This window comes from Sinocyclocheilus anshuiensis, unplaced genomic scaffold (assembly GCF_001515605.1).
Source record: "Sinocyclocheilus anshuiensis isolate Anshui unplaced genomic scaffold, SAMN03320099.WGS_v1.1 scaffold509, whole genome shotgun sequence".
Classification (NCBI taxonomy): Eukaryota; Metazoa; Chordata; class Actinopteri; order Cypriniformes; family Cyprinidae; genus Sinocyclocheilus; species Sinocyclocheilus anshuiensis.
Genome location: NW_015539853.1, coordinates 726,792 through 741,785, shown reverse-complemented (window position 1 = coordinate 741,785; position 14,994 = coordinate 726,792). Strand labels below are relative to the sequence as shown.

Sequence of the window (14,994 nt, the reverse complement as noted above, 5' to 3'; positions counted from 1 at the left end):
TAAATTAAATTCATGCTGGTTTTGTCTGGCCAGAGGAGAACTGGCCCCTCCGACTGAGCTTGGTTCTCCCAAGGTTTTTTTTCTCTATTTCTGTCACTGGTGGAGTTTTGCCTTTGGCTTGCTTAGTTGGGGACGCTTAATTTCTGGCAATATTGTCGGCTTGATTGCACAGACACTATTGGAAGAGAGCTGAACTAGATGATGACCTCACTGTATTATTGACAAACTATTTTCCTGTTTGACACTGTAAAGCTGCTTTGACACAATCAGTACTGTATAAAGCGCTATATAAATAAAGGTGACTTGACTTGTCTTGACTACTAAATAAATCTTTTTTTTTTTAAGAAATTTAAAATATATATTGTTTAGATTTAATGTTTGTATTCACTTTGTTAAATATGAGTCATGCTACTGAATGACAGAAGAAAATTACAAATAAATAAAATAAAACTTCTGATACTTCTGAAAAATCTTCTGAAAACTTCTGAAAAATCTGATTCCAATATGATTCCAAAAAGCACATTCCAAAAAAAAAACAACCCGATTTTAATCAGATATTTAGACCACATATGGATGTTTATAAACATCAGATTCCATGTTGTTTTTTCCTAAACGGATTGGAGTCGGATCTGATTCTTTCTGCTTGTCTGAACAAAGTCTTAAAATCCCACTGTGACGAGACGAGGGCTGCAGATAATGATTCCCATGCTGACTCTTGGAAAGAGGGGCTACTATACAGAGCAATGGCTGATTGACAGATTTATTAGTTAATCAATTTGTTCATTTGCTTTAGAGTCCATCAGAGAAAGGCTACGGAGGTGTGTCAAATGGAATGAGAGCTACACAGTTCAATCTGGAAATCGGAATGAAGGATTGGTCCATACCCATAAATTCAATCCCAAGAGACTCTGCCAGTGCAAAGAGTTGATAATGAAGAGCAAAACAAAAACAGAGAGAGAGAGAGGAAAAACAAGATTTAAGAGAGAGATATCCCACCATACACAGAAACACATATGGGCATTATGAAAGTCACACTGTGGACACATCATGCAAATACTATAATGTGAAAGAGAGTAAGTGCTTAGATCATGCAGGTTAGATCACGTCTGAAATACGGGTTTCTAGATGACAAACCTGGATTAATGGGTAAGTGATGATTATAATTGTGAGTAATAAAGAAGAATTATAATTAAAATCATTAAACTAGCATCTAGCACCAAACTAGTAGTTTATTTCGGTATTTATTGCATGGATTAGGATCTGAGATTTTAAAAATGAGCAGCTAGGTTAGTAGATTCGATTTTATGAATTAATGTCATTGTGGGGCAAAGTCACTGTTAGACACTTTAATTCATGTTATTCTACGGCAGTTATTTCAACTCTGTCATTAATATAATTATTGTTATACTACAAACAAAACAACAACAAGTATGCAAGAATGCAAGTAAATTAATATACATTCCAGTGGTCATTACACTACACAATTAAAATATCTCTGATGTGTCTTACCTGTGGGGCACACAGACAGCTGATATTATTCATAAAACATTTTGGTGCATTTTTATGTTAATTGTTAATATCAAGATGCTATTTACACTCTGGGACGTGTATATTAGTAAAACATGCTCTATGCAACAAATATTATGATTAGCCAAAGTAACTTTTTACTTAATTTCATTTGCCTGCATCTTCAGTCTGGTTTGAGTGTGCATTCAGATACTTGTGAATAGAGAAAGCAATCATAGCGGCTTTAAATGAGGAGCTCTGAGTGTCATAACTGGTGGTATACTGTAGCTGATAATGCTATCAAAATATGTTCTTACACAAAGGGCCCTGGGTTCAGGATAATTCAATTATTTGAATTAATGGATGAGCGACAAGCACTTTTCTGGCCAGCTCACGTGACTAATACTAGCTGCAGGAAATTCCCACTGTTGCCATGACAACGGAATTTCACAGGCCTGATAGAGGTGGAACAGATGAGCAATCCTCAGGTAGAGATAAGCTACTGCTTTTTAAAAATACTTTTATTTTTTACTTTATAATGCAAAAAATTTAATAAAAATCAATAAAAACACTGTAACACTTTACAATAAGGTTCATGCTATTGCTAGTATGGTAAAAAGCAGCTTGGATATTCCTCAAGATTTCTCCTTTTATGTTCCACAAAAGAAAAATTGAGTCAGTATTACTTTTCAGTGAACTATCCCACAGTAACAGCTCTGAATTATTATTTTTTTTAAATAAAAATCAATCAATCAATCAATCAATATTTTTTTTCTGTCAGTTATTCCAGGGCCTGCAGTCTTAAAGCCCCGGGGCTGTCACAGTGCTCCTGCCAGAGGTCAGCTACCGTTTTAGCTCTCTACTATGACTCTAATTGGTCGTGCGATTACAATTCTCTCAACAGCAAGTTGAATAGAAAGTGACAGAAAATCACTTTCTCTCGGAGACGACAGCTCTGAGGACACGTCTGCCCTCATGCACAACCTGCACACTGGGATTTACAGCTGGGCTTTGCATGTAGAAATGGCATCTTGTCAGATGTTCTTCTTTGTGTTGTAATATTCCTATCATGCGCTAGGATGGGGGATGCCTTCATTTCTCTCTTTCACCCATTGCGCCAAAGCCATTTTTCCTTAAGCTGCTTGTATCTACACGCACCTATTAGGCTACATTTATACTATTTACATTTCCGTCACTGCACTGTTTCAACATCTTATGTTGACAGACGCTAATTTCCAGTCCACCCAAAATGAACAGTGCTACAAAGTACAGAAAGGAAGCCTGGCTGTTGACAGCGGAAAAGCTAACAATCCACACATGCAAAGACTTGATCCACTGTCCTGATATAGGTAACAATTCAGCTCGATAAATCATGACATAACATGCCACAGGTTATAGCGCAAGTGTCATATTATCATTTTTCTTGTTTTGCACCGCTTTGAGTGTTTTTAATAACACCTAATAAATTATTCCATTTATACAGAGAGGAAATCTATTCCGTTCTACATGCAACTGTGTGTGCTTTCCGTCCACGGATAGTTTTGTTAACATCAGTCTTTCGTGTTCTACCGCCTGTCTTTTTATTAACTAATAAATATATGTTGAGTTAAGGCCATGGTAAAATGTAAACAGCAGCAGCATAGCAACGCTGTCTAGAGCACAAAGGCCTGATTATATGCACTATGTGGACAGAAGCAGGAGCCAATAGCTCACAGGCATGAGCTGTCAGGTGTAGTGATCCCTGTGCCTCCCTCTAATTTAGGTGTTTTTCTGCAGTTGATGGACATGTGCGGTGGAGACGCCAATCTGTAGCCTTATACGGTTAAAATGTGTCACCTCGGGGAAGTGGAGCTGTTTCATTTCCCAGCATAATTAAGGGGTGGATTTTTGAACTGTGGGGTGTGCAGAGGATTTGTGACAGGATTGTTTGAGGGAAACAATGCCGGTACATTGCACAGTGCTCTTGTTTTACACTACACACACCTGTGAAATTACAGAACGGTGTATTGTATGCAAATTGCTACAAGTGATAAAATAAACAGGGCAAGCTTCTTTACAAAAAATTAGCTTTTTTTTTTTTTTTTTTTTACTTTGCTGAGAACTCATGTACAGAAAACTGAGGCTGTCAAAATCATATCAAATGAAATAGGCTGTAAAAGTTGAAAACTAATTACGAAATTGCAGAACTCAATCATTTGAAATACATTACAGTTCGATAGAAAAATTATTTACATAGAGTTTGGTGGAAAAATTATTTACATATGCATTTGGAACATACTTTTATGCAAAGCGACTTTGCATTCAAGGAATACAGCTTTATACAGTTCATATATTCCCTGAAAATCGAACCCAGAACCTTGGTGTTGCTATCGCTATGCCCCACTGGTTGAATCACAGAAACTAGCATTGATATTAAAAGTCAGGTTGATAACTATTTTCATGTTTTGGCTGATAACTGATAAATGGCTGACGTTAAAATTCTATAATACACTAAATTTTAATAAAACGACAAAAAATTATTTTGGCTTTAAATGCTGTAATTTAAGCATCACAATATTACAATGTACACCATGAAAAATGGATATTAATTTTGAGATTTGCTAAAGATTATCAGTGTTTAAGATTAACTTTAAGAGTCGAATTTTATATTAAAATGTCTAACTAAATTCAACCAACTACAAGAAAAAACTGAAAAAATGAGTGTGGCAATACGAGCCAATATATATCCAATATTAACAGATACTCACAAATTAAAAAAAAAAAAATTCTATATATATATATATACATAAGTGCCCATTCTGTGATTGCACGTTTTTTATATTTAAATAATTATTAGCTGTCCATTCACATTTTTGTAACATTATTTTCTAGCTGGACAATCTATAGCATGTGTTTATGGTTAGTAAATTTACAGTAACTATATTTCTGTTGTATATGTTATGGAATGATGCAGCATTTAATTAGGGGTGTTTATTGCCATTATGATTATATATAAATGATGGTTCACTTTATTAAAGAACATGCATTCATACTTGAAAACATGCATCTCTGATCATGTTACAATATAATGTAACGTAGAATCGATTAAACAATGATGCAGGGGGTGAATGACATACTGGACCAAATAAAACTCATTAATTGTTAAAAAAAAACTGATTCAGTTAGAACAATAAGTAGATTATTAACCATTACAGAACAACATTCCACATCTTCAGTTCCAGCATGCAAACAAGACAGAGACAGACAGACAGAAGAAGAAATGGACATACGGTAGAAACTGGCCATAACGTAGGTTTGACAGCGATCACCAGTAAAGTCATTTGGACACCTGATGGAAGGAGACAAAACCATAGAAAGAAAGAGAAAGGGAGAGAGTGTCGAGCAGAGAGAAAAGATGCAAGAGAAAGAGGAGAGGGTGAAAGCAAAAGAGAGAGAGGGGGAAAAGAAAGCAGAGAGAACATTAGGACAACAGCACAATGATGTACAGCAGAAGCAGAGGATCCCACTGGAGGCACCACTGTGTCTATCTCAGGACAGACTTAAGCCAGCAAGCCTTGGGAGGTGGAAGGAGGTAAGGGAGAGACAACAGTGGTAACCCAGTGACAGCCGGTCCTCTGTTTGCGGCTGTGCATCTCAAGTCAACATACTTTTATTAGGTTTGGGCATGTATAACTTCAGGGGCTCTGTCTGCAAACACCGCTGGCCGAAGTATCCATCCGGACATCTGGGGGAAGGAGAGGTGGAAAAGATGACACAGATATACAACAAACACACACACACACACACACACACACACACACATCACACACAGAGGCATTTATGCACAGCGAGGTCAGAAACACAGCTGCACAATCATTCGAATGCCAATCCGATTCTTCAAGCCATCGTTTGTTCAGGAAGAGGATTGAAAAAGACATTTTTTTAAGCATTTTCTTTTCTAAATATCCATAAACCATTCTTAAAACAAGATTTTAGTGTCTAATATTTTTACCGTCTAATATTTAAAGATTTTTATTGTTGTTGGAAATTTATCTTCGGTTTACACTACCATAGTTTTTTTTTTTTTTTTAAAGTGGTCTCTTATTCACAACAAGACTGCATTTATTTGATAAAAAATACAATAAAAACAGTAATACTGTGAAATATTATTACAATTTAAAATAACTGTTTTCTATTTGAATATATTTTAAAATACTATGTATTCCTGTGATGGCAAAGCCTGCATTTTCTGCAATTTTCAGTGTCACGTGATCCTTCAGAAATCATTCTAATATGCTGATTTGGTGCCTGAGATTTATTATTATTATCAATTTGCTTGAAAAAATTGCTTGATTTTTTTTTTTCAGGATTCTTTGATGAACAGAAAGTAAAAACAAAAAGGCATTTATTTTAAATATACTTTTTTTTGGGGGGGGGGAACAATGTAAAAGTCTTTACTGTCACTTTTGATCAAATGAATGTGTCCTTGCTGAAAAACAGTAGTAATTTATTTAAAAATAAATAAATAAATGGAACTGACCCCAACCCTTTGAATGGTAGTGTTCAGGACAGACATTTATGCATTTGACAGACGCTTTTATCCAAAGCAACTTACAGTGCATTGCATTCAAGGAACACATTTACATGATACCAGTTCTTGTTTTCCCTGGGAATCAAACCCACAACTTTGGAGTTGATAGCACCATGCTCTACTCATTGAGCTACAGGAAAGGCTGTGTATAGTGTTTATCTATTTATTTTTCCTACCACATTGGCAAGTTGTTTTACTCTTGTTTTAAGCATAAACCGCTATGATTAAAGCAGGGGAAAAAGATATGCAGTTGGTCCAGTATACAGGCTGGAATAAAGCAACCACATTTTTCTGCAAACACAAAGAGTTGAAGCTGCATCTCAGCCTATAAGCAGCACATCTCTATTATGGTCGCCTGATTATGACATGACTCTCATTCATGGATTTGATTGGCCAATTATGCTTATTCATGTTATTCCAGTAAACAAATTACGGCTCATCAGTGCGTAATGAGCGATATGGGGGTAATGTTTTCACAGCGTTAATTCCTCTAACTCGGTAACTACTCTAGTCAGCTATCACTGATGAATGGCCACCTTCAATTTCCAGGACAAACAGAAAGCAAGAGCGAGTGTTATGAATGAATGAATGAATGAATGAATGAATGATGCATTTATATAGCGGTTTACTGTGTATTGTTGTACACCCAAAGCGCTTTACAATCATGTGGGGGGGTCTCTCCTCAACCACCACCAGTGTGCAGCATCCACTTGGATGATGCGACGGCAGCCACAGGACAGCAGCGCCAGTGCGCTCACCACACACCAGCTACAGGTGGAGAGGAGAGAAAGTCATAGAGCCAATCAAGTGGATGGGGATTATTAGGAGGCCATGATTGACAAGGGCCAGGGGAGCAATTTGGCCAGGACACCGGGGTTACACCCCTACTCTTTACGAGAAGTGCCATGGGATTTTTAATGACCACAGAGAGTCAGGACCTCGGTTTAACGTCTCATCCGAAAGACGGATTATCTTCTGTCACCAGCTTATCTGCTGAACGCCGTATCCCTGTGCTTCCGAAGTCGGACCGCCAGAGGCAGGAGTGAATCGTAGCTCAGATTTATTTTGTTTTCCACGAAAAAGGCCAATTACTTGAGAAGCAAAAATGTGTAGTATATTAAAACTTTGTTTTCACAGAGCATGTATAGCTTCAGTCTTGCTTTAGGCCTAAATCTAACAACTTCATTCATTCCTTTCTCCAAATGAAGAACAGATCCTGTTTTGTCTATGTTCATTATTTGCCTAAAGCGTACAGTTTCTGATTTGTTCTCGTGTCTTTACCTTGAAGAAACGCGGTAATGTGGTGACATTTTCGAAGTGTGGCCTAACTTTGATATACCAGTCAAAACTCTGGACTTTTGATACAATCTTCAAAACACCTTGTGCTTTTATATTTCCTTACAAATCCAAATATTTTACAAAAAAAGAAAAAAACAAGAAACTGAAATTGATCATGAAAGGCAAACAGAAAAACTTTCTCACAAAAAATATGAAAAAAAAAAAAAAAAATTTTGATTTATTTATTATTAATAATGCCTTTATTAGGGTTCTAACATGTGTATAATAAAGCCGTTATTGATAAAACAATATAGGTGTATCCAAACTTGTTGATCATCAACCTCAGGAAGTCAAACTAAATATTAGAGTTTTATTTTCTGCTCATTTCATTTAGAGGTTTCCCATTTTAGCTGCCTAAACAAAATTTGAAACTTGAAAAAAAGCCACAAAAAAAAAAGATTTTGTGAATTTCAAGCAATGAAGTCATCATTAATTATAAATTAAATAATAATAATAATAATAATAATAATAATAATGTGATGTATCCAAACTTTTGACCGGCAGTGCAGTTCAAGTGTATTAATGATCTCTTAATATTTACAGTTAGAAACACCTGCTCCATTCTCCCATTTGCTTTATTTCTCATGCATCTTTCCATCATTCTCTTTTCTTCACATGCTGTCATGCTGTTTCCTCCAGTCTTTCCCCTTCCCAACCCCCTGAGCGTGTCCTCCTCAGCTCTGGACATGCATTTTTCATGGCCTCTCTTTCCCTGTCTTTCACTCTCACTCTCTCTCTTGCTCTCTCACTGGCAGCAGGAGCCGATAGACTCTGTTTAATGAAAATCTACAAAGACGATGAGAGAGAAACAGAAAGAGCGAATTTTTGCCAGAACTGGGCTGTAGAAGTAAACCTGAAGAAGACAAACATCATGATATTCCAAACAAACCTAGACGTCAGGAACACAGATACCAGTTCCAAGAATCCAGCTCCAGGTGGCCAAACCGTATAACGCATAGCACAGCACATGTACTGAAGCTGAACCATTACCACACTGGGAAGATGCAACATTGCAATGAGCCACATAGAACAGAAACAACCAAAAAAATACATGGCTATCTTTGTAGTCTGGAAAAAAAATGTTTTAAACATTTTTCATACAGTAAATGTTCTGTTAAACCAATGAATGTAATTTTTAAGAGACAGATCAGGTAGAAAGTTCCAAGTTAACAACAGCCATTTACATTTACAGTGCAATACACTGTGCAATAGAAAGCACTACAAACACAAAAAATAAAGCCTAAAAATAGCTCCCTCAGTCCGCTAGTTATAACATCTAATCCTGTTTTAAACACACATCAGTCTCTAACCAGCACCGCAGGCAAATCACACACGAATATCAGCCAGATCCTCAAAAAGCTAAAATGCATCTATACTATATTTGCTGAGCCTTTATGCTTTGTCATTCTGCTAATCTGTTTTCGTTATCTAACTACTCAAGTCTATTCTTTAAAGCTTTACTGTAAGGCTGTAGCTGACGTTTCACTGGGTAAAGCTGCCATAAGTCATGTGAAGGGCTCTGAGAGAGAAAAAGAAAAAAGGGTCTTTCTTCTGCGCCCTGTTGCCCTCGATCAGGTCGCTGTAACTCTGTAAAATGAGAGACTGAAAGAGTCCATTCTGACCCAGAAGGCTTTGTATCACTTCTATCCTGCTGGTGAATCTGTCCGAATGAATCAAAGAATGTAGAATTTATCCAGCAAACACACGTCATACCTAAATGACATTCTCATAGAAATAAAACCCGATCTCTTGATCGTCATTGTGTTGCATAATGAAGGATGCATCTGGTCTGAAGAAAAAGTACTGCTGTTATGGAAAAAAAAAAAACAGTTTCAAAGCAGCTGTTTTCATGCAATAATATTTGGAAAGTTTAATGGCACTTTCCACGAACAGAGTACACAAAAGTGCCTGAAGCACTTAGAAATTTAAGCTTTCGTTTTTTCAACAAATGGACAGTGAAAGGAGGCACTTAACTTGTTGATCGTCAACCTCAGAAGGTCAAACTAAATTTTATATGAGCAATTTTATTTTCTGTTCATTTTATATGAGGTTTGGCATTTTTGCAGCCCTGTGACATGTAAAATAAAGTTTAAAATCCAGATTTTGTAGCTACATTAAATACAAAATTAATAACATTTAATAAAAAATAAACTGCAAGAATGGGGTACGGGGTTGCAAGTTTAGCTTAAATTAAGCTATAATGCAGAACAGGCTAGCTAAGATTCAGTGATAAACTTATATTTTCAATTACTTACAGAAAAAATATTTGCTTTTTTTTTTTTCTTACAAAACATGTAGGATTAAAGGTTGAGCTTGATGAATGCAGTGAACAAAAATGTTTGTTAACATGTAAAATATAATAAGATGATTTACTTGTTTTATCTTTATGCTGCAGAAAGAGACCAAATAATGTTCTTCTTAGCTTCCAAAAATGCAAGGAATATTATGGAATATTTTAAAGAATGTATTTCTAAACATTCCACAGGTAAATGTGTCTGTTCATTAAAATTGGTTAATAATTAAGATAGCTTTTTTCTACAATAAACTGAACATCAGTTCAACAGGTTATATCAAAATTAAAACATTGTTGTATTGATTTGAATTGCTTGAGTTGAACAGGTCAAGACCTCCGAGGCAGGACAGGCCAAAATAAGCATTAGAAGAAGGCACTTAAAGATTTGATTTGTTTAAAATTAGCTAAAGTTCTAGGTTAATAATAATAATTGAATTACCAATATGCACTGTGTTCAAGAGAACACGGAGTAAAATGCACATATTATAGTAAAATGGCCACTAAACTCAATGACCTACAGTTTTCAGATCAGAACTTGTCCTTGATGTTCAGCACAAGTAGGTATCAGGGGCCCTGAAAAAGCAGTGCCGGATAGCAGTCTGGGGCCCCCTCAGTGGCGGGCCATGAATCTCCTCTGGCATTTCTCTCTCCTCCTCAGTTTTGTCATCTGTCCCAGTCTTATGTAAACATGACAGGGGTGTCGATGTGGAGCTGCTGTAACTTGGCAGGCCGTAAAATAGCCCCCACCCACCATCATCCCAGCAAGAAAATAATTATGTCCTGGGTCATTTATTACCTCTTCCTTCACTCCATATGTGTGTGTGTAACTTTGTATTTCAAAGAAAAAGACATGCATAAATATGAGGCAGCTTGTATGGCTGGACTTGTCTGACTGGTGAGTAATTCCTATGGAAGTCTGGCCTATATTGAATGAGATAGCTTCAGGCCAACAATTCCCAGCGGCCTTGACTGCATTATCCGACTTTTCTGGACCTGTGCCTCACCCAAGAGTGAATTAGCTGCAGCAATTGAGTTATCGCTCCTTCCAATTTGTACACAACTTATTGAATGGCTGTTGCAGCCATGTCTTGGCCGTTTGCTTGCTGTGCAGTATTCCAGTGATGCACACGCGCAGATGCGCACACCGTGCAGCTGGGCTGAAAATACCAGCAGGTGCACTCATAACATGGCGCAACATGCGATCTGAAATTGATTTAAAAAAAAAAGCACCTTACAGTTCATTGCCATAAGAAACCATCACATAAATAGCTTCTTATAACACACAAACACAAACTAGTTTCCACGTGCATCCTTATTTGTTATTACGCCCTTCGCAGCTACTTAATCGCCTTGGTCTTGTTTTGATAATGCGGGTGAAAATATTTTTTTCGGCCCATAACAAGACGTCCTGAGCATCCCTGATTTAAAAGCGTCCGTGTAAATCGGTGTCCTTTTCCCCTGTGATTGAAATGTAAGCAAACTGACTTATTTACCTTGTGGGAGGCCTCTGACTCTCGTAAATATTTGTTCCAGCACTAAACCAGCATGACATGGCATTTCACAATGGTTTGATGCACATCGCTCCAACACGCTAAACATGGGCCACCGGAGCAGGACGAGAGGCCTGTTTTTTTTTTCAATTCCCCAAGCACATCACAGTCATCTCACACTCATCAACATCTGCACCAGTGAGTCAACCCGCTGAGGGACTCGTCCGAAGATAGAGCAAAAGATGGAGAGAAAGAGAGAGAGAGTTTAAGTAGAAAAGGATGGGTGACTTGATGGATACCATTTGGCCATTGCTGGAAAAAGACAAGGAACTCTAAGAACTAGGGATTCTTACTTCACTTAGCGTGCAGTTCTTAATCTCTCAGTTAGAAGCATTATGAAGAACAGAAAGAAGGTAAACTGTAGAAGAAAATCATTGAATGAATGGCTGTTTATTTAATTATGGGTATAATTATGTCCCAGTGGGTTGATTTTTATTACAATAAACAGATTTCAACTCTTCTTTTTCTGTTTTCAACGTTCCATCATTTTGATATAATTACAAAATAAATAAATAAATATTAAATTACATCCATTTTTAAACAAATTATGTCCTTCAATTGTGCTGTCATTTCCACCACAACAAACCATTTTGCTTACAACCAGAACATTTTTATTACGTATCATGCCCAAGCTGTAATTTTGGTAAATTATGCAAGAAGTATGAAATTATTTTTCCCTAGGATCCATAAAATGCTAACTCTGAAATTAGCTAGATGAAGAGCTCAGCCATTTTATTCCAAAATGTTGTCGAACACAATAGATAATTTGAGATGTGGTGGAAAAGATACTTGATTGCAAAATAAAATAAAATAAAATAAATAAGCATAATTTACTTGATGAATGTAAATACACTGTTGAAGGTTTTTTTGTTTTACTTTTTTTTTCTTATTAATGTGCACAGGACCTAAAGTGCCCATAGTTTAAGAAAGAGCAAATATGCAGAATCCCATTGATTTTAATAAGGTTGGGATTGGTGTAATCAACAAGAGAGTGTGACTGAGAGAGAAAGAAGGTGAAGAACAATGTGATCCACCAGGAGTGTAAATAGACTGACACGTGGGAAAAGGCTCGGGAGAGAAACTCACTTGCAGGATAGCCGATTTATACCATGTATGTAGTAACAGTCGCCGCCATTCACGCAGTACGCCTTCTCTGACTCGTTGCATCTTCTGGCGTGACCCGAACCCGGAGATAACGTTGTGGTTACTGCAGGAAACAAAGACACAAACATTTTGAACATCAGCATGCCACCCCAAAAAAACAAAAGACAGAGCTTTCAGTGAGTGCAAACAATAAAGAGAACAGCCACGTGGTTGCACAAGAACCGAAAACACACATGCCAGCTTCTCAGATAACATTCATTACATGTTACTGATAATTTATCACATTTCAGCTCATGTCCCATTCCCAACAATAACAGTCATTCACTAGAACAATGACTCCTTGGTTTTCATTGCAAATCTCTCTGTACATCTTTGCTGCTCTGCTAAGGTTCAAGACGTTCGATAAGCAAAGATAAATATTTCAGCCCCACACACACCACCTGCTCCATCTGATTCACAGGTCTGGAATGGATCCGTAATCCAGCCGCATTATCGGAGCAACATTCAACATGTTTTGGGAATACTGCACCTCAGGGGTAAGAAAAAATGAGAGGCCTGGAGAAAATGATACATTGTGAAATCACATTACGGCTATACTAACAGCAATTTGTTTACCTATGGTACAAGTTCAAGGGGTGTACATTGGGGAACAATCAAATTTGTAATCAAAAGCAGAAATGTGAAGACTGATAGGGTAAACTGCTTCCCGCTGCCACATTATTCACATACCTATGCTGTTTCTCACCGCTGTTAAACTGAATATGTCTACAAACACTCGTGTCATCACCACCCAAATGATGCTTTTTCAAGCACGCAATGGTTTCTGTTTAGCACAGCACAGTGGAACATCTTTGTCATGCTGAAACTTGCGTTCAAAGCAAATGTTTAGAAGGAACATGCTTATTTAATCTCGCTAATCACAACGAAAAAGACAAATGCGTCTCCTCTAGCAATTTTTAAGGCATCTCTTTACCACATCAAGCCCACCGTTATTTATGTAATCAAAGACATATTGTGATATCCAAACTAATGTTGTTAGAGTTGCTTGTTAGCATGGCTCAGTTCGCCCCTGCTGGTCCATCCCGTTTCTACACCATTAGGGAGCAAAAAAAGCATCTTTCTGCAATGACAGCCATTCAAAAGTAGTCGTGTATTCTTGTATTATTTTTGGTGCATTTATTTATTTATTCAAGCAGCATACTGTATTATATATAAAGGGTCAATAAGGTCAATTTATGCTACCCATAAATAATATATAAAATTGCAATACCATTTAAAAGTTTAGAGGCAGTACATTTATTAATATTTTTGTTCAGCAAGGGTGCAACAAACTGATCAAAAGTGACAGTAAAGACATTCATAATGTTACAAAATATTTCTTTTCCAAATAAATGTTGTTTTTTTCTATTCATTAAAGAATCCTGAAAAAAGTATCACAAAAATATTAAGCAGTACAACTATTTTACGGTTTGATAATAATAGAAATGTATCTCGAGCAGCAAATCAGCATATCAGAATTATTTCTGAAGGATCATGTGACACTGAAGACTGGAGTAATGATGCTGAAAATTCAGCTTTGCATCACAGAAATAAATTGCTTTTTAAAATATATTCAAATAGAAGAGTTATTTTAAACTGTAATAATATTTCACAATGTTAATGTTTTCACTGGGTTTTTGATCAAACATATGCAGCCTTGGTGAGAATAAGAAACTTCTTTCAGAAACATTAAAAAAGAGAGATTTCTCCACATAATGTAGGCCGCATATGTGCCATTTTGATCCCACCGACTATTACCATTACAGGTATATTTACAGTTACACACTGCGGGACAAGTAGAAATTATGGTCTGAGGTAACTGACAGCATGCCACACATATGGTACATCAATCTAAGATAGAAAACAACCAGAAATATTTGTTTTACTCAAGTCTGGATTAATGTTTGAGACCCTCCACTGCAGACCACCAACCAAACGTTTATTTTTCTCAGAGATTACGTGAACATGAACATGTCATTTAACAAGTATGTTGAATTAGTTGACTAAACATGAGGGTGCAGAACCTTAAACATTTCGTATTCCTTTTTATAACATATCATTTATTTGTGTAAAATTTCACATAATCCCAAAACTTCCTTTTTTTAGGTTGAAATTAGATTGTGAATGCCAGATTTTCAATTCAGAGTTTTTTATATTTTTAATATATTTTTAAATTGTAATTTACTTCTGTAATGGCAAAGATGAATTTTCAGCAGCCATTACTCCAGTCTTCAGTGTCCAGATCCTTCAGAAATCATTCTAATATGTTGATTTGGTGCTCAGGAACATTTATTATTATTATTATTATCACAGTTGTTTTGTGGAAATCATGGTACATTTTTCAGAATTCTTTGAAGAATAGAAATTTCAAAATAACAGCATTTTTTATGACTTTTTTCTTACAATGTAGTCACTTTTGATCAATTTAATGCATCCTTGCAGAATAAAAGTATTCATTTCATTAAAAAAAAAAAAAACAAGAAAAAAGTAACTGACCTTAATTGATTTTTAAATGGTACTGTAAGATATCTTAAAGAACAAAAACGTAATGGCTAAATTTATTAATATATATATATATATATATATATATATAT

The 14,994-nt window shown here is 36.2% G+C and overlaps 1 protein-coding gene across 4 annotated transcripts in view; it reads right to left on the bottom strand.

Moving 5' to 3' along the window:
• The window catches only part of LOC107684713 (pro-neuregulin-2, membrane-bound isoform-like), a 98,942-nt gene that overhangs the window by 18,793 nt on the left and 65,155 nt on the right, over window positions 1–14,994 (bottom strand). For 2 of the 4 annotated variants that reach the window (XM_016481052.1, XM_016481053.1), the window contains exons 4-6: window positions 12,344–12,464; window positions 4,776–4,834; window positions 885–908 (exon numbers count right to left, since the gene is read on the bottom strand). In XM_016481052.1, coding sequence (XP_016336538.1) covers window positions 885–908; window positions 4,776–4,834; window positions 12,344–12,464 — 204 coding nt within the window. Of the gene's footprint in view, window positions 1–884; window positions 909–4,775; window positions 4,835–5,153; window positions 5,231–12,343; window positions 12,465–14,994 lie in introns of all 4 variants that reach the window. The other 2 variants (XM_016481054.1, XM_016481055.1) reach the window with 1 other exon arrangement.